General features: G+C 35.1%; 1 protein-coding gene and 1 long non-coding RNA gene across 2 annotated transcripts; both read right to left on the bottom strand.

The window, feature by feature from the left end:
- Positions 1–8544: 8544 nt before the first annotated feature.
- LOC120468091 (uncharacterized) lies at positions 8545–10409 on the bottom strand. Its single transcript, XR_016147115.1, has 3 exons — positions 10332–10409; positions 9148–9260; positions 8545–8972 (listed from the first exon to the last, which is right to left on the bottom strand). It is a non-coding gene; the product is annotated as an uncharacterized LOC120468091 (long non-coding RNA).
- Positions 10410–11434: 1025 nt separating this feature from the next.
- On the bottom strand, positions 11435–14153 carry LOC148997261 (uncharacterized). The gene is made up of 15 exons (XM_089119643.1): positions 14142–14153; positions 14011–14058; positions 13848–13919; positions 13680–13757; positions 13435–13532; positions 13092–13152; positions 12954–13004; positions 12836–12880; positions 12670–12734; positions 12509–12534; positions 12297–12361; positions 11935–12117; positions 11753–11841; positions 11602–11671; positions 11435–11449 (listed from the first exon to the last, which is right to left on the bottom strand). Exons 1-15 carry the CDS (start codon positions 14151–14153, stop codon positions 11435–11437), a joined length of 978 nt encoding a protein of 325 aa, XP_088975769.1.
- Between the last annotated feature and the right edge of the window lie 6814 nt (positions 14154–20967).

Raw genomic sequence — 20967 nt, 5'->3', positions numbered from 1 at the left:
AAAAAGACAACGAGGATGTTCGAAATGTGATCCTCAACGTCTTAGGGAAGATTGCTCCTGGAGTAGATGGACTCCAGGACAGTGTCGATGTTGTTCATCGTCTGGGTCCGAAGCGGGCGGATGGAAAGAACAGATCGATCATAATTCTCTTCTCACAGCGTCGCATCCGTGACATCATCTGGAGTGCTGCTAAAGGTTGCAAGTTTCTAATTGACAATAAACTGCGTCTCTCGGAGCCTCTGTCTCCCGAAGATAGAGCTGCGCGGGATAAGTTGTGGCCTCTCGTGAAGAAAGCAAGGGAGGAGGGGAAGAAGGCAACCTTTCGCAATTCATTTGCCTTCCCACATAGCAAACAGATCCGGAACGGATCTGCCGCGGAGGTAAGAACCAGGTCCGGAACGGAGTCCACTTGCACAGCGCAACGGATCCGGAACAGATCCGGATTGCGGATCCAGACTAGATCCGCGGCAGACCCTATCCGGATCCGATCTGGACCCGTTCATTTCGGTCTGAAAACCTTTCAGATCACTCATTCAAAACTAGTAATCTGGCCAAAACTACAAAAATATTTCAAATCTATTGGTGGGCCAACATTAGATAGACTGCCCACTAAACAACATGATGTCCAAAAGATGTCTTTTCAACGTCTTTGTCACAAAAGTCGGATGCTGAAAAGGCGTCCACTGAGGAGCCAGAATTAAAGTTTTTATGACGTCTTTTTTTGACGTGTTCTGCACGTCCGATGTAGACGTTCATCGAACCTTCGTACAAGTTTAAAAACTAGGTCAAATGTGGCCATCGTGTTTAAAACTCATGTTTATATCAATGTAATTTCCTTACATTGTTTAGATGAGGTTTAGATGTTGATATGTTTCATTTTAAGAAACCATTGTGGTGATGAGTGTTTGCTTTAGTTGGGCTCTTGGTCCCAATTCTTCTTACTTTAACTTCTCTTTGGTTGTTGTAACTGTGTGTTTGTATAACACTATTGTTGTTGCATAGAAAGCCAAGAAAAAGTAAAATCGGCTGTCATCAGCTCCTTGTTGATGATGACAAAAACACAAAGCGAGCTTTTAATGATGTGTGTAGACTTTTGTCCTTATATCTGCTGTTTATAACCACCTATTTTGTGGAACTGCGTTATTTGGACCAGCACCATTACAATTGTTGCTTATTTGAAGGTCAATAAAAATCATGTGTACTCAATGTTTTGAGCAAATATATCACATAGTCACACACAGACATCACGATTTTGCATATGATTCTCAACAACGGTGACAACCAAAACAAAAAAGCTTGGGAATCAAGGATTTTTTGTACTTTGAAAACTACCCATCATGCATTGCAGCATGAAGCTTTTTTTATTGTCACCGTTCTTGTGATACATACGCAAAATCTTGATGTCTGTGTGTGACTATAAGGTAAATTTCCTAATAACATTGTTTAACAAGCTTTTTTTTATTCACCTTCAAATAAGTGCTAATTTTAATGGTATACAAATAACACAGTTCCACAAGATAGGTGGTTATAAATGGCAGAAATAAAGACTAAAGTATAAACACAACATCAAATGCTCACTTTGTGATTTAACAAGGATAATCAACAAGCAACTCACTTTTTCTTGGCTTTCTGTGCAACAACAATAGTGTTATACAATCACACAGCTACTACAACCAAAGTAAAGTTAAAGTAAGATGAATTGGGACCAAGAGCCCAACTAAAGCAAACACTCATCACCACAATGGTTTCTTAAAATGAAACATATCAACATCTAAACCTCATCTAAACAATGTAAGGAAATGACATTGATATAAACATGAGTTTTAAACACGATGGCCACATTTGACGTAGTTTTTAAACTTGTACGAAGGTTCGATGAACGTCTACATCGGACGTGCAGAACACGTAAAAAAAAAACACGTCATAAAAACTTTAATTCTGGCTCCTCAGTGGACGACTTTTGTGACACAGAGGTTGAAAAGACATCTTTTGGACATCATGTTGTTTAGTGGGCAGTCTATCTAATGTTGGCCCACCAATAGATTTGAAATATTTTTGTAGTTTTGGCCAGATTACTAGTTTTGAATGAGTGATCTGAAAGGTTTTCAGACCGAAATGAACGGGTCCAGATCGGATCCGGATAGGGTCTGCCGCGGATCTAGTCTGGATCCGCAATCCGGATCTGTTCCGGATCCGTTGCGCTGTGCAAGTGGACTCCGTTCCGGACCTGGTTCTTACCTCCGCGGCAGATCCGTTCCGGATCTGTTTGCTATGTGGGTTGATTGATGGGAAACAATTCTTCTACTCTGATGTCATGTAAGCTAACATGCTGCTTGCTCTTGTAATTTTTCTCATGCAAAACTTTGATACTTGAGTAACAAAATAAACTGTAAGAAAAAAAAAAAGAAAGGAAAAACTTTTAAGTTGCGTTCCAATAGAAAAAAGGTAACTGTTTATTCTTCTTTAATTGTTTTTACCTTTCTATTCATCTCCTTAGTTATCACCTCGACTACGATGTTCTTTATGTGTTATTATCCACCTCTCCCTTCTTATTTAGGTAGCTAAATCTAGGAAAATCATTTTTCTGTTATTTTTTCTTAATTTTGTTTGGGTGTTCCTGTTATGGAGTTTACGTTTAACTCCTTGTCGATTGTATCTTTGAATGTTAGAGGTTTGCGGGACAATCTGAAAAGAAAAGCAATTTTTTTGTTTTGTAAAAAAAGTGCAGCTGATATTATTTTTCTTCAAGAAATTCATTCAGAGGAAACGGATGTTAAATTTTGGAGGACTCAATGGGGAAATTCAATTTTCTTTAGCCATGGCAGCAGTCACTCAGCTGGGAGTGCTATTATGTTACATAAGTTTAAAGGGTCTGTATTAGAAACTTTATGTTCGGATGAAGGCAGATGGGTTAGTGTTGTAGTAAAACAAGGTAATGCCACCTTTATAGCTTGTTGTGTATATGGATACAATTCTCATGGATCCAATAGAGTAATGTTTTCTCAGCTAGTGGATAACCTCAAAAAGTTACACAAAAAATATAGTAACGCTTATTTTATTTTGGGGGGTGACTTTAACGAATGTATGGACGATCACCTGGATAGATACCCCCCTAGACTTGATGGCAGGATGAGTAATGATCTAATTATTTCTCTGTGCTCCGATCTCTCCCTTACTGATGCATGGCGATTCTTTAATCCTTCTACCAAAGATTTTACTTGGTCCAATAAAAGTTTGTCTTTTAGATCTAGGATTGATTTTTTTCTAATTTCATCTTCTATTCTTAACTATGTAAAAGATGCTTCTCACATCACTGCCCCCTTATCTGATCACAAATTAATTGCTATAAAATTGAGTGACATCAAAGATAGCCCAAGAATGAGGGGCTACTGGAAACTTAATAATGCCCTGTTAAAAGACAAAAAATTCAATGATTCTATTATCAATCTTACCAAAGAATTATTTACGGGGGTAATCAGAGATTATAAAACAAATTGGGAATTTTTTAAATACAAAGCTAGATATATTGCAGTTAAAAGAAGTAAAGAAATTAAAGATATTAAACATAAATCTGATTCCGAGCTAGTTAATAGACTTAATGTGTTACTAGCTAAAGATAAGATTACAGAAGAAGAGGATCTGGAAATAAAAAAATTAAGTCTGGAATTCGACAGAGCTTACTTAGAGTTGGCTAAAGGTGCATATACAAGGTCTCGGGCGAAATGGGTTGAAGAGGGGGAAAAGAATACTAGCTATTTTTTTGCCCTAGAAAAAAGAAACAGTCAGAGGAAAGCTCTTTTAGCACTTAATATTGATGGAGTTACCTCCAATGACCCCAGGGAAATATCTAAATTTGTTACCAAATTTTATAGCAATCTTTATACCTCTAATTTTAACTATGACCTCTGTGAAAAATTTATTGATATAATTAAACCCTGTATTACAATTATTGATCGTGAGTTTAGTCAAATTTGTGACACTGATTTGTCAATAAATGAAATTGAGCAAGCTCTGCATTCAATGAAAAAAGGCAAATCCCCTGGTATTGACGGGCTCTCAGTAGAGTTCTATCTCCACTTTTGGGAGTTTATTAAAATCCCTTTATTTCATATGTATAAGGAATGCATCAGTCGGGGAGAAATGACCTCCACTATGAAACAGGGAGTTATATCCCTTATTCCCAAGTCAAACAAGGACCCTTTATTAATTGACAATTGGCGGCCTATCACTTTGTTAACATTAGATTATAAATTATTAGCCTCTGTTTACGCTAAAAGATTAAGAACTGGTCTAGATCACATTATTTCTGAATCTCAATCGGGATTCATGAAAGGCCGTCACATATCTAATAATATAAGGTTAGTATTAGATTTGTTGGATTATTCTAATCTAATTCAATCAGACGGTCTCATACTTTTTCTTGATTTTTACAAAGCGTTTGATTCCTTAGAACACAATTTTATTTTCCGTACTTTAGAGTTATTTGGATTCGGCAAATCTTTTATTGATATTGTAACCATGTTTTATAGAAATATTAACAGTTCAGTGATTGTTAACTTTGATACATCCAAAAGGTTTGACATCCATCGTGGAGTCAGACAGGGATGTCCTATCTCCCCATTTTTATTTCTTTTGGCCACAGAATTACTTTGTCTAAGGATTAACCAAAATGAAACGCTGTTAGGAATATCTATTTTTGATAGGGAGCTTAAAATAGCACAGCTAGCCGACGATACCACACTATTCTTGAAGGATAAAAAACAGTTATCTAATGCTTTGGAAATGATAGATCAGTTTTCATCTGCCTCTGGTCTAAAACTCAATATTTCGAAATGTGAAATTATCTCAATTCATGATATAGATGAGTCATCTTTGGAAGGTATCCCAGTTAAAAACAGTGTTAAATATCTAGGTATTCATATCACTAAAAATCCAATTACTAGACATCATTTAAACTTTTCTGATAAAATTATAAAAACTAAAAACATTTTTAACATTTGGCTTCAAAGAGATCTTTCATTATACGGTAGAGTTCTTTTATCTAAGGTCGAAGGGCTCTCTCGCTTTGTGTACCCTGCTCTCTCTTTGTTTATCAATGATAAAGCTATAAAAGGAATTAACAAAATATTTTTGGATTTCATCTGGAAAAATAAACCTCACAAATTAAAAAGAGAAGTACTCTCCAATTCCAGAGGTGAAGGTGGCCTTGACTTTTTGGACTTTGCCGATACTATAAACACATTTAAAGTAAACTGGCTGAAAAGATGCCTTGCGAATCCAGTATCGTTATGGTTTTTCATTCCTAATAATATCTTTAACAAACTTGGTGGCCTATCTTTCCTATTAAAGTGTAACTTTTTGCCTGGTAAGTTACCCATTTCCTTATCTAACTTTCATCAACAATGCCTTCTCTCATGGAAATTGTGTTTTGTCCATAGCTTTTCGCCCCACAAAGTTCTCCTTTGGAACAATATGTATATAACCGTTAGAAATAAGTCTCTTTTCTTTCATAGATGGTTTAATAATAACTTTAACTGCATTCTATCAGTCTTTGATGATTTTGGTAATATTCTATCTTATGAGCAATTTTTGAATCTTCATAACTTTCCTGTTCCACCAAAGGAATATAATACCTTGATAAAAGCTATACCAGCAGGCTTAATCCAATTAGTTAAAAATCACCTTAGCTTCAATAAAGGTAACATTGTGTATCCGTCTTTACGCTTGGGTGGTATTGAATTTTTAGATCGAAAATGTAACAACAGACATATTCGTAACATTTTTCAAATGAAAAGAAAGATTACCCCTAGGGGTAAATTCTACTGGGGTTCCCTTGTAACAAACGTAAATTGGAAGAAGGCCTGGCTTTTGCCTAGTAAATTTTGTGTGTCCAACAAAGTTAAAGAAATTCATTATAAGATCCTTCATAAGATCTACCCTGTTAACTCTTCTATTTCTAAATATTCTGATATTGATAATACTTGCTCCTTCTGTGGTTTTGTTGAGGAAACAACTGCCCATTTATTTTGTGAATGTAATGTAACCAATAGATTTTGGAATAAATTAAGTTCTTTTGTTTTTAGCCCTACAAATACGACCCACACCTTCACTCTCAAAGAGGTTATTTTTTATTATGAAAATCCAAAGTTGCTTTCCCTTGAGTATGTTGTTAACTTCTTTATCTTGTATGCAAAATTCTTCATCCATAAGCAAAAATGGCTTAAATCTCCTTTGAGCTTTCCTCTCTTTCTTGCTGATTTTGACTCTTTTATTTCGTCCCTTAGACTTATAAATAACAAGAAAAGTGAACAATTTTTGATGTATTTTGATGATTTATTCAAAGACATGACTTGGCCTTAAAATTATGCTTTTCTTTTTTTTTTTATGTATTACATTATTTGATGTATGCATACCCAGGATGCTTATTTTCTGTTAGGTACTATTGTTTGTTTGTTTGTACACCTTACCTTACTTCCCTGTGTTGGTATTTTTGTATAAGTTCTGCAATAATAAAAAAAAATAAAAAAATAGAAAAATAAAAAATAAAAAAGATATCCACCGCAGGATGCAGCAAATTATACTTGGACAGATTGATCAATGTGAAATTATATTACTGGTTATTAGATCAGAGAGGTGATATGATCACTGTTCAGTTTCAGCTCGTCATCCCAATCATCATTTCATAATAACCAGAAATGCCAATTTAGGAAAGAACATTAATTTGATCCTACTCAAGCTACACGCTTTCTGTGCGCTGGTGACAAACTGAAGTCTGCTTTTCTTTTTGACATTTAATGTATATTGGCATATATGACAAACAATATGCATCAAATGTTAAAAGAAAAGCAGAGACACTAACTTAACTTATATATATATATATATATATGTAATGTAAGTTAGTGTATATATGAATTAGTAATGTAGTTAGCAAGTATTTAATCATATTCATGAGAGGAGCATGCTGAGAACTTTTGATTGGTCGGCTCCTCAACCGTTCACCAGAGCCGTAGAGAGAAAGAGTCAGTAGTGTGTTCCTGCACAACCAGAGCGAGTGTGAAGCTGCAGACTCGGAGACCTGCATCTACAGTCCCCCACCCAGAGTCCCGCATCCTCAGACCCCTCGTTTTTTTTTTTTTTTTCTCCCTACTCTTACACAATTACAAACAACCATCAGAAAAACACATGTTGTATGAAGACTGTTTAAAACACCCCTCCTCATCCACACAGAATTTGCAAGACAAGGGGCAGCATGTATAGGGAGAATAACAGGGGACCAAGAACTGATCCTTGAGGGACACCATATTTAATATCCACTGAAGGGGAAGAATTAGCACCTAGTTTAACAGAGAATGTTCTCCCTGTCAGGTATGATTTAAACCAGCGTAAGACAGGGCCTTGTAGTCCGACAAAGTCCTATTTTCCAGGCGATCAATAAGAATGCCATGATCAATAGTGTCGAGGCAGCACTAAGGTCAAGGAGGATAAGTATGCACTTGATCCAGAGTCAATGGTACACAGCAAAATCCCCAGTGTACATATATACACTCTCGGTGTACATATAGGTCCAACTCCCCAGGTGAAAAGGAAATATATTTAAATTGTACTTATTTTGATATACTTAATGTATTTTTAGTGTACCGTATTAAATATGTATTAAATGTGCTAAATTGAAACAACTTCAAGTATATTAAGTGTACTTTAATATGTATTTAAGTTCAATTTTAAGGTAATAGTAATATATTTTATTATACTAAATTGTGCTAAAATGGAACCATTTTAAGTACATTTAATGTAATATAATAGCACTTATTTAAAGTGTATTTTAATACAATTTAAATCGACTTTAGAAATACAGCATTAGTATATTTTTAGCTTCACATTAATGCGTTCTGAGTATATTTTAAATATAATTTCAGCTTATTAATAATGTATTAGTAGAACACTATAAGACCCACTATTAACATATTAAAAATATATTTTTTCCAAAAACCATTTAATATAAAAATAATATAATGTAATGTATTAAAAATACAGTTAAACATTTTAATTCAACAAAACCCAGTAAAAAATATTTCTACAAAACACACAAACACTCTTTGAAAGATAAACTTTAATGCACTACATCAGTAAAGCATTATGAAAACTAAACAAAATACATTAACATAAAATACATTGATTTGCAGATGTATTAAACAGAACAAAAAATAAATAAATAAATAAACTAACTGAAAGTAGTTCACTTTAAAAAAAAAAAACTTTTGCTGATAATTTACTCACCCCCATGTCTTCCAAGATGTCCATGTCTTTCTTTCTTCAGTTGAAAAGAAATTAAGGTTTTTGATGAAAACATTCCAGGATTTTTCTCCATATAATGGACTTCAATGGGAACCAAACGGTTGAAGGTCCAATGGCTAACAGTCAATTTGTCGTAAAAGCATGAGAATTGGCTCAATTGCGAGAGTCTTGTGCATTTGTTAATTTTGATGAACAAGTTCGAACAGGAGAGTCATGAACATGCATAACAGAACAGAGCAAGACGACCATTTGAGCTTATAAAACTTAAACGTTGTTTTTTTTTTTTTTAAATGACCGATCGTTTCGCTTGATAAGACCCTTATTCATCGTCTGGAATCGTTTAAAGCCCTTTGAACAGTTTGCACAGAAACTGTCTTTTGGACCTTGAACCGTTTGGTTCCCAATGAAGTCCATATGGAGAAAATCCTGAAATGTTTTCATCAAAAACCTTAATTTCTTTTCAACTGAAGAAAGAATGACATGGATATCTTGGCATGGGGGTGGGTAAGTTATCAGCAAAAGTTTGTTTTTTTTAAGTGAACTAATCCTTTAAGTCAAACAAAGTGAAATACAATAGCAAAAAGTAAAGTGGCCAAGTCGTGAGTAAAAAGAGAAGTTCGTGACTTGTTCAGTCTGTCATAGACTCTTTTGGGGACATCAGAACCACCGAGGGAAATCTGGAAAGAATAAAAAAAACAAGCATTAGTATAAACTTGTTCATTTATAATTCTAATAAAAAGCTGTCACTTTGTTACTTAATTCAGAACACTTACTGAAGTATTAATGCACAAAAAGTCAGATATAATTATTATAACAAATAGGATTTTTCTTTATCATAAAGAATTTTCTTACCATTTCTGAGGTTTCAGGAAGACACAGCTCAGATGATCTTGGGCTTGAGCTGAATGAACCTCGTTTCATGGACTCCAGGACCTCTTTGAGAGATGATAATATCCCTGGAAGCTCTACAAGAAAAAATAAAGTTGCATGTTATACAAAGTTAGGGCAGAACAAACACTAGTTTGTGTTCTTCATATATAATTTGTATTTTGTTTAAATGGTGAAACATATTTAATGAACCATTACTGTAACTTCCACGCTATTATTAAAGTAATTATTCATTATTAATAAAGACAGAACATTCTATTGAAAGTTACAAGTTGGTGACAGCTGATAACGACTTGATTAAATGTAAAAAAGCTGAATACCACACATAAAATCATATAAATCAGTCCCTCGAGAAAAACACGATTATGCGATTGCATAATTCAATGCATAATCAGGCAAAATACATATTCATGCGGGGGACACAATTTTTCAAATACGTGTTAATATATAATAGGTCACTTAGCTACTTAGCTGCTACATGACACACTATTGACTGTTTTTGTTGTTTTTCACCAACAAAAAGTTACAAATCAAGAGGATCAACTACTACTTACTCGACTTGACCTCATCTACTCACAGGTTTAATAAAAAAAATGTCTTTGCAATGTGCAAATTCCTTGGCTAGGCTAAATATTAAATATAAAATATCTTATTTCATTATTTAACATCGTTTTAATTTCTCAGTGCAAGATATTTAATAATTGGTTTTATGAAAGCTTATAGTTGGTGATTACAACTTAATTTATTTATCGAATTGACATGAAAACTGACAGCCTACTAATAATTAATTAGATTTTACTATGAATTAAATATCACAAATGTGTAAGTTTTATTAGAGCTTAAAATATATTATAATATTTAAAACACAAGAAGTTACTTGGGGACAATCAAGCCTGTCGTGTAATCACCAGTAACCTTTTTTTCTTCAAACACAGTGTGCAATGTTTTTATAGTTGTTTTATGTCACTGTCTAGATCTATAACATTAAGTTGATAGACGTCAATGGATAGACGTTAACTCGCTTTAGTGTCAAATTAACAGAAACGCCAGTAAACCACAGAACATCGTCATCAACTTCTGAAAATATTTTCTAAACCCAAAGTGAGAATAAAGCCAATTATACTAATCACTTAAACTAATAAACTTACCACCAAGAAGTAAGATCTTTTCTGGCAGTATCTTGCTCTGTCCATGTCGTGGCGGCGCACCTCTGCGTTGTCCTCTTCAATGGGCTATATGCACGCATAAGTTCCGCATTTGACGTAAGGATGCTCGTCCATTTCCGGTTGTGGAGATTAAAGCGGAGGAAAACCGGAGAAAACGGGATTATGGCAAGGTCTTCAATATTTACTGTCCTCCCGTCTTTGAAACGAAACGTACATACGTCTAGATGTAATTTTATATATAGTTATGTTTATTTAATATAATTTTAAAAAGAAGCATAAACACAACGAGGGGTGTCTGTTTTATCTGTTTTTGTGACTAACGTTTCATTAGTATAACCATGGAGTATAAAATTCAATATTAATTCTCGGTATTGCATTGGACTCTATGATCGGCGGAAGTTATCGAGCATCCTTAATCCTTCACCGGAAATAACGCCGTGCATAGAGCCCATATTATGAAGCTGCAGACTCGGAGACCTGCATCCACAGTCCCCCACCCAGAGTCCCGCATTCTCAGACCCCTCGATTTTTCGAGACAGCGCCCCCTACTGTTCGGAAGATCGTATAAGACCCGCACACAGAGTCCCGCGTTCTCAGACCCCTCGTTTTTCGAAACAGCGCACTAAGATGCAATATTACGGTCTCGTTTTATCTAAAGTTATCCAAATAAATATTTCCGTTCTATGCTTAATGCATGTGCCATAAAAAAAACCTCATTGTATTCTGTTCTCTTACTATCAAATTACCCAGTAGGCTAGTTATTTTTTGAGCATGGGTGAAATTACTGATGGCAGGGATACAATTACAGATTGAACTATCTTCTAAAAAATATTATGTAATATATATATATATATATATATATATATATATACACACACATATATATATATATATATATATATATATATATTCTTTCAGTTCAACCTGTAATGGTCTGATTAACATTATACCATGCTAACATTACTAAAACTTTTTTTGATATTTTGAATTTGAAGCAAAACTCAAATAAGAAAAGACAAAACACCAATAAACATAGCTTTAACTTAAGCATAACTTTATTTCAACAGCATAACTTTATTTATCACCTAATCATCATCTTCCTGTAAAAAAAAGGAAGAAAGACTTAGTGTTAGTGACTTTACTTTTCATCTTCAATTGCATTAAAAAAACTTGATAAGTCGCTTTGGATAAAAGCATCTGATAAATGAATAAACGTAAAATGTGATATAAATACATAAGGTAAAATAATTACTTTCTGGTAGGCGAATGTTCCTTCTTTTCTCATTCTTTTTGCAATCGCTCTGTCAAATTCCTTGACTTCACTAAAATGAGAGATGAATGCCATTGTTAAAAATATTGTGTAAAAAAAATTTTTTTTATGCAAATGCAAATTACAAGCATACCTAGGGTGATAAGTAGGGCCACGGAGGAACACCTCCTCAGCCTCCTGCCAGGATAATGCCTGCATCTCACATAGGCCATGAATGATGGCCTGTCCATATAAAAAAAATAAATCAATTAATTAACATACATTGCATATGGCAATAATAGAAACAATCCAATTGACAAACATGTTCGGGCATACCTCAGGAAAAAGAAAACTACAAATGAACTCCACTTCATCTGTGAAGTTTAGTTGAGTTTTAGAATTATCCAGCAGAGCTTTGAGGTATTGAAAAAGAATGGCACACTGCTGCTCACTGTCCATGTAGACAGGCACACGTGGCTTTAGGGGGAACCACTTTGATGGTTTCCCATTGAGAACATCCTGTGGGCAAACAAAAAGTGTTGTTTTATATATTGAATAATTGGCAGAACCATTAAAAATATAGCTAAGAGCATGTTGGATAATCAATTGACAATGTTGAAGTTGACAATGATCACAGCCCTGGGTGAGTCATTTAGGAATGCTAATCTTTAAATGGTGAAAAAGGCCCATTTCAGTACCACTAAATGCTGCTCAGTTTCCTTTGAAGTCACAATGCAGTTCACCAGTGTTTCTTCGGTTTCTTCTGATATTTAGTAGGGATATTATGGAAGTCAATGAGACCAGAAACTGTCTGGTTACTGATATTCAACTAAATATCAGAAAATCGGCTGAATGGATTCGAAAACGGTAAAACTCAACTGTTTAACTCTGGGGGAGTGGTAAAATGAGCCTATTTCCAAAAAAAGTGGATTATCACTTTAAGAGAGTTATTAAGGGTGTTTTGTTAAAATGTATTGAAATTTTTTTTTCAAAAGTAATATGACAGATTTAACTTGTATATGGAACCTCTGAATAATATTTTACCAAAATGTACAATACTTCTTGACATACCCATCAATTTGAAATCGTTCCATTAGCACAAGGCACCACCATTTTCTAATCATGGGCATGTCAACCTGAAAGAAATGCCCAGTTAAAGGTCATACTTTTTTTCTACTTTTACCCAATAAACTTAAAGTAAATAAACATAAACATAAATGTTCTTTAATTAACTTACCTCCTGGAAATCGAAATCGATGTCACAGACCATTGAGAGGGTGTACTGAAATACAGGAGAAAAGCTGTTGTTAACACTGTTGACTAGACCTTACATATAAACAAATTAAAGACCCTACCATCAGCACAAAAACACCACAGTCATTCCCTCTTGTCTGACGTGGCAAAGCCTATGATTGAGAAAAGGAGAAAAAGTCAGTTTAGAATTTAATAATAGATAAAATAAAAAAAAATACGTTTTGCAGTAGAATTATCACCGAAAAATCCTTTCCAGTCATTTCTGTCCAGATCCCCGGATCAATTTGGTTGGCAATTTGTCTGTAGAAAATGAATGTGCTTGAATATGATTAATCAAATTTAAATGACAGTTCATCTGTAACCTGAGAACAAACACACCATGCACAAAGGCTAAATGAACGTAGCCAAAACATGCAAGAAATGGCTAGAAGAACATAGCCAAAAATTATAGTAAAGGCAAGAAAACATAGCCTTTAAACTTTGAACAAAGCTAATTTTATAGCAGAACAAAAGCTAGAAATGGCTATATGAACATAGCCAAAATTAGAGGCTGACACTGCATGTCTAAATTTATAGATGGACCTAAAAATTGATCTGTATTCCTCATCTCCAAAGCCGGATTCGTGCTCTGCGTAATGAGAGTCTAAAAAGACATTCTCCCTTCGAAGTGGCCTCATAATCTATAATGTGTTAAGGTGTAAAAGGATTTCATTTTAAAGTTCTTGGAAGAAGCATTGATGATTAGTTTAGTTTTAGAAACACACCAATTACGCTGTAATAAACATATGTATACGATATTCAATATCTAGTAAGAAATAATTCCTTACACAGACAACGTAGTGGTCAGGGCCATTAGCTTTTGTCCATGCTGGGAAGACTAGCAAGTCTTTCATATCCGCATCCTCCTAAAATTGATTTTAGAAAGTACGAAATTTTTGAAATAAGAAATGATGCCTTTTTATAGTTTTTACCTCCCACTCACTATTTACACTTACCGGTAATGCTGTAACAATGTTTGGGGTTTCCTTCCAAGTAGGAACAACAAAAAAGCTCTCTATATCTTTGCCCTATGGAAAAAGAAAGCAAGCAAAAATGTAGGTTGATTCAGACACATGTATAGTGTTTGACAGTTAACATTGTGATATTTTCTATACATACAATATCCCGAGCCATTTCACTAATAAGTTGCATGCAGGCGTTTCCAATCTGGAAGAAATGATTAAATTAGTTACTCATTAGTGAATGTATAAATAAATACAAATATAGCTTTCCAAATGCAGACTGCTTACATGGGAATCCATATCCCTCAGCAAACCCAAGCTCCAAAACTCCTCTCTAATGAGACACAATTTCCCCTCCTTGACAATAATTTCAGCCCCAGGCCGATTGACGTCCAGCACGTAATCAAGCTATAAAAAAAAGTTAAATAGTCAAACAATAGTGCTTGAATGCAAATGCATGCAAATTAAATTTCAACAATAATAATTTTAACAGTTTGTCTTGCACTGGATGCCAGTCCCTTTCCCATGGCTTTACTGGTGACAAATATTCCAACAGGGTTGTTGGTCCTAAAGCAGCAGCTTCTGGTGATGCAGTCTCAGTCACTGCAGGGATGTCAATGGTTGCTGGTGTTGCTGAGGGTTTTAAAATGGTGTCTGGCACTGCTACTGAAAGTAAGGTGAAAAAACAAACTAAAACAAAACAATCAAACTTAGAAATCATAAACTCTGTGTATGCTTTAAATTTCTAATTTAGTGTGCCTGTTTCCACTTAGTGAGCAAGTAATTTGTGTAGCTCCACCTGAGGGAGGGGACTGGACACAACAATTTACTTACCTACCGACACATCCATGGATTCCTCAGATGTAACATGTTCTATGAAAACATAAATTAACAGATCAGTCCAATGAGTAAAAGTGTTACATTCATAAGTGCAAAAGCAGTGAAAAATTACCCAAAACAGCCTGGCTATGGACATTCATTAGAATGTTTGTCTGAAACTCCTTTTTCATGTGCTGAAGTCGTACTTCATTTTTACGAATGTTGTAATGGTGAATTATGTTTTGCATGAGGAACACATGAGTCGACGGCAAAGCCATGTTTAGGAAGTAGTTGTTTTTTTTTAGTTTTGCAAATAACTGTTCCACGACTTGGCTGTTAACTCTTCCAGCCAGTTGCGGGACCAGGCGAAGCTTCCGCAGTGAATCTCGAGCATCCTTTGTGTTGTCCTCATGGAACCGATCATACAGAACATAATGTTCTGCTGAACCAGTAATAGGGTGGCCATCAGGGTCAGGATTTTCCTTTTTGCATGTTAGCCAGGGTAGTGACACCTTTACATTTCCAGCTTTGGCTTTCGCAATGTTGTCTGCAGTTGGGTCCATTAACCTCCCTTCAAATGGTGTGAAGGGTATTGTTTGTGGTTGTCTTAGGTTGGTGTGGGTTGCCAGTCCACGTGCGAAGTCATAGATGACAATGTTCGGCATATGCTTCCATGAAAGAAGCATGTCCGCAAAATCACGCGGGCTCTCTGCTCGGATGTTGCATTTCAAACTGTAGACAACGCCACATGGACACATTATCACAGCCCAACCACCTAAAATGCAAATACATAAAAGAAAAGCAGATTTTTAGAAACAGTATCCTTTGTGTACTCATGCGAGACCTAACCATGTTATCAATGTCACATAAATTGTATATTTTAGAGATACTGCTATTACTATTCTCATTTGCAACATTGAGGTTTACCTGAGGCAGCCCAAATTTTCTCAAAAACTTTGTCATATGCCTCTCGTGACTTCATTTCTTGCGAAAGTCTTAAAAGGAGGTCACTTCGAGATCCAGTGGCATCCAAACCACACTCTCTGCATAAATTTCTAATCACCTGCACCTATTAAAGGAAATGTGTGTCAGTGAATCCCTTAACCCTTAGTAGGACAACAACATAAAATAATGACAACATTGAATAGAGATTTTACCTTCTGTTTGCTGAGCTCATCTCTCAGACGATCCTCTGAGACAGTTATCTCAGAGACCTCTGCTGTTTTTGCTGGACGGATCTTCTCAAATTCTGTATTAAGAACACAGTCTGAGCGACGTGTGTTTCTCCCTATCCAGGGCGCCCAAAAGTGATAACTTGGAGGAACACTGAAAGGATTTTTTTTTTGACCTTTGGGGGAAAAAAAACATGTTACTATATCGTAGAAATCAGAATTTTACCCTTTGTCTTTTCTTTTTAAATACAATTCTACATAGGTGTAATATTTAATCATTTGCTTTCTTACTTGAAACAAAGCCACGAGCAATTCTTTCCACTGTCAGTGCCTTCCAAAACTGTTCTGAATCCACATCTCCATTAAAATCTTCTGGAGGTTGTGCAAGATCACTCACTAAAAGAAATTAAGAAAATTTTAAATAAACCATGGTCTACCTTTGTGCAATCCGTAAACTAAAAGGGTTTCTTACCTGACAGATGAAAAGATGCCTTCTTGTGAAGGTCCATTATGACCACAGGTGGATGGTCACCACAGGTCACACATGAATACTGATATTCATGGTCTGTTAGAGCTTCAAAATGAAGGTAAGCATGCAAAACTGTATCAGCTGAGGGGAACTGGACACCTGTAGTTAACTCCAAATACTCAACTATTCTGCTGACTGCAGTGTGGACCTATGATATAGAAACTCTTAATTACTAATATTCATTAAAATAATAATAAAAACAGACAAATTAATGAATAAAGAAAAGAATATCAACATCACCTGCAACATGTTTCTAATTGTGAGGCAAAGAGGTAGATCAAGAAGGACATGGTCATTGAAATTATGTAGACCTTCGCTCCACTCTTGGTAACGGTACAGTACTCCACATTGAGGACAGTTTTTGTAGTATGTAGAAATATCTGCAGACACAAAAGGTGTAAAAACAAGAGTGGTTTAGTTCAAAATGCAACATTATCAGAAGTACAAAATCACAATCATAAAATTAAATAAATAAATAATCTACCTTGGACAATTCCTGTGGTTGTAAGAATTTTAGCCTTTTGAGTAATGCAGATCGGGTCGCTGAGGACCATGCGGTCTGGGCAGTGGTAGCACAATGTCTCCTCAGGAATTAGGTGTCGTGGAAATTCCTTATCCACTGAAGAAAGTCTCAAATGGCTGGGAATAGTAGAAGGTATCTTTTTGTTCATTAAGATGTATTGTACCATGCCTTGTATTGTTGGAGCATCCTTTGGTGGGTAAGTATTTTCACCCACATGAGATCCATCACTTTCCTCCATTGCTGTCACCTGAAACTCCTCAGCGCTCCTTTCAGTGCTCCGGACCTTCCGAAAGAGTTCTGCATTTGTTTGGAATAAATGCCATTTGGCAATGTATTTATGTATGCATGATCTCTGTGTTTTTGCACAAGGACAGTGCCATGCATTTTTTTTTGTATCATAGGACACCATGACTCTGCCTAGTCTGCTGTAATATGAAATGGTTGGCTCATGAACCGATATACATTTTTTCGATGGAGGGACTGCAATCTTTGACAGAACTGAAAGTGGTGCATTATTTTCTTTGGCTAGGGTTTGACGATCAACACACAGTTTAATTTTGTCCTTCCCAAACCACTTGCTTTTCACCATTTCTTTAAGACTGTCTTCTGTGAGTGAGGGAGAGGTTAAAAAGGTTTTGCAGTATGAAACTGACCGGAGGTGTACACACTGGTATGACTGCAGTCCACTTCTCCATGCCAACTCCATATTAGCTTGGCACTCACCTAATTCACAGGAAACATGATGTTGTTCCCCCCATATTTTAATTTGAACATGTAGTGGAGTAGAAGCCCCATGAATACTTTTGTGGACTGCATACAGTCCATTCTGGGGATCTATGCATTCACTTTTGAGATGGGATGAGGATGAAATGTCCATCATTTTTGCTGTGTGTCTTCGTTCAATGTGCCTTTTTAAATTTTTTCTGTAAAATGTCACATGACATTTGGGGCATTTCTGCAATACTTTTGGACCCACACGGATGCCAGTTTTTGTGACTGGCCTGACAATGGCAGAGGTGGTTGGTTCGGAGGTGGCAGCAGTGGGTGGCATAGTGCTGGTTGGCACAGAGATGGCAGCATTGGCTGTGGTAGATGGCGCAGCGGTGGGAGGCACAGAGATGGCAGCATTGGCTGTGGTAGATGGCACAGCACTGGGAGGCACAGAGATGGGAGCCACAGTGCTGGGCGGCAAAGATATGGCAGCAAAGGGTGGCATAACAGTAGGTGGCACAATGATAGATGGCACAGAGGTGGCAGCAATGGCTGTGGTAGCTGGAACAGCAATGGCAGTCGCTTGTGCAACAGCAGTTGCCACAGCAGTGGGTGTGATGTTACAGGCATCAGTGGCACTTTCCCTCTTAACGCTCTTACATTTGCAGGATCTTAAATGTGTAATGAAATCTGGCTTTCTTAAAATTGTTGACTGACAGTACAAGCAATGATAATGTGGCTGGGTTCGGCAGGGGCGACCGCATCGATGTATGGTGTACTCTGGAATAAAACAGCATATGACTGCAGTGTCACACACAGTCTTAAGATCTTTTAAAAAGCACAAAAAAGGATGTTTGGAAATGTTACCTTCATGTTGCACTGCCCTGTTGAAGTGTCCCTTCAGATGCTTTTGCACTTTCGACAACTTTGTTGGTTTAAAATAAATGGGGGCACAGAATGGGCAGTGAAAATCACTGCAGCATTTATTACATTTCTGTATTTCTGGAAGTGAATCCCCCCTTTGAATTGTTATATCCATCTTAAAAAAAAGACGAATTTGAATTAAAATTCAAATTTTAAGACCACCCTACAGAGCTCATACAGTCAAATTTCAGTCAATACAATTTAAAACAAAGAACCCAAACAAAAGGCCAAATTACACATTCTAGCTCACATGTTAATATCATAGACTGGTTAATACATAGTGAAGGCAAAGTAACTTTGATTATTAGGCATTTGTATGAGTTGTAAATGGCTAGCAACAAATATCACAGTTAAATCAATATTGATTCATTTTAATTCTTAAGTTGTAATAAGTCTACATAATTTATATAACGTAAAATAGTTACTTCGGCTTTAATTAGTTCAATTTATAGTTTTAGGAGAAAATGTCCAACAATTAAAAATAGGTCAAACGGTAAATCTGATTAAATAATTAATGATGACATTATTTGATATCAACACACTTAATATTGTATTTAATTGGTCTACTTAATGTCAACTAATTTTAATCAAATGTTTACAATGGCAATTGTCCACAAAAAGTCCAAGGTTAAAGGCTAATTAACGTTAGCTATCAAAATATCTTCGTGTGGAAATCGGGCAAAAACATACATTAACGGCTCCAATTTGGTTACAAACTATCTTTACAAATATTAAATGTGCTACTCATATGTTGGTATATCGAATAGCTATAAACTAGTTTGATTAAAAAAGAAATCGAATGAGTATGATTACCTAAATTAAATTGGCGATACTCACGTTTCGGCTTGAGTTCTTCACGTGTTTATCCGATCCAATTTGATAGGGGGCGCTGTCTCGAAAATCGAGGGGTCTGAGAATGCGGGACTCTGGGTGGGGGACTGTGGATGCAGGTCTCCGAGTCTGCAGCTTCATACTACTCGTCCTCTTCACTGCTAAATTGTTCGCGGGAGCTGACGACCTGGTAATCTGTTCTTAATATTAGATCGGTGCTATCCACATTCACTAGGTCCGAGTCAGTGAAATAACAAAGCAAAATTTGGAAAATACATGATTTCTGTTGAAATATCCGAAGCTATAATGGAATACCACAGACAGTCAGTATCCGTTGTCCGCGCCCCGCCCAACATGTAAGTTCAAATGGCAGTGTGTGATTGGACAATTGCTGGCAAGCTTGTTTTGAAAAGATTGGCTCTGATTGGTCCAAATGAATGCAACTGGAAATACTAACTAACGGCCACAATACTAATACTAACGGCCACAAAAAAAAGAAACAACTCTGTTCATATAAACATAACATGCTTTATAAACAGGTTTTTTTATTCATTTTGGCTAAACAAATGTAAGAGTCAAGCTTTTAACAAATTTATTTTGTTTTTCTAGTATGTACACCTGATCTTTTATGTTGATGTGTGCAAGTACTGGTATTCACTTGTTTTGTGGAAAAGACTATTTGATTAATTAATGCAGAAGTATAGAAGTGCATTACTTGTAATTTTTAAACTTTATATATATGTCTCATTTGTTTTTCACAATATTTTTTTAAAGCAGGGCTGAAGCACATGCTACAGTATAACATAAATATTAAAAATATATTGCTCTAGTCCTATACAAGGTTAAATAAGTTATAAGGTTACAAATTGCTATACACACAAAGTAAACACAAAAAATACTTTAATTTAGCAACAAGTATGCTTTCTGTAAATACACTAAAATTTCACTAAAACTATGTTTGTTTTTAGCATATTTCTAAAAGTGTAATTAAGTGTATATTTATTAGCATTACGTTTCTAGTAAAACATTTTTAAATATAATTAAAATATGTTTGTATTTAGCATATTTCTTAAAAATGTAATTAAATACCAATGTACTTCTAGTACACTTTTTAGAAACATATTTAAAGCATGATTGTCATTAGCATATTTATTAAAAATATAATTAAGCATACATTTATTACCAATGTACTAATAATATACTTTTTTAGAAATACATTAAAAGTATGCTTTTCTATAGTGTATTTCTTAAAAGTGTATTTAAACATATATTTATTACCAATGTAATTCTAATATACTTTTTAGAAATACATTTAAAGTATAATTATCATTAGCATATTTATTAAAAATATAATAAAGCATACATTTATTACCAATATATTACTAATATACTTTTTATAAATACATTAAAAGTATGCTTTTCTATAGTACATTTCTTAAAAGTGTAATTAAATATATATTTATTACCAATGTACTTCTAGTATACTTTTTAGAAATATACTAAAATGCAATAAAATAAATTTGTATTTAATGTTAATGTTGTAAATACAAATGTATTATAAACACACTATTTGTATTTCAAATATATTTTTAATACATTTAATAT

This window comes from Pimephales promelas, chromosome 2, assembly GCF_988280905.1.
Source record: "Pimephales promelas chromosome 2, fPimPro1.hap1.1, whole genome shotgun sequence".
Taxonomy (NCBI): domain Eukaryota; kingdom Metazoa; phylum Chordata; class Actinopteri; order Cypriniformes; family Leuciscidae; genus Pimephales; species Pimephales promelas.
The sequence above is the reverse complement of the archived record's forward strand: the minus strand, read 5'-3'. Positions and strand labels throughout refer to the sequence as shown.

Excerpts from the sequence above, each read along its gene's own strand:
- LOC148997261 (XM_089119643.1), bottom strand. Across the intron at positions 12,881-12,953 it reads GTGGTGTTTTTGTGCTGATG|TACACCCTCTCAATGGTCTG; the intron begins GTAGGGTCTTTA and ends CCTGTATTTCAG. Across the intron at positions 12,735-12,835 it reads TCGATTTCGATTTCCAGGAG|GTTGACATGCCCATGATTAG; the intron begins GTAAGTTAATTA and ends CATTTCTTTCAG.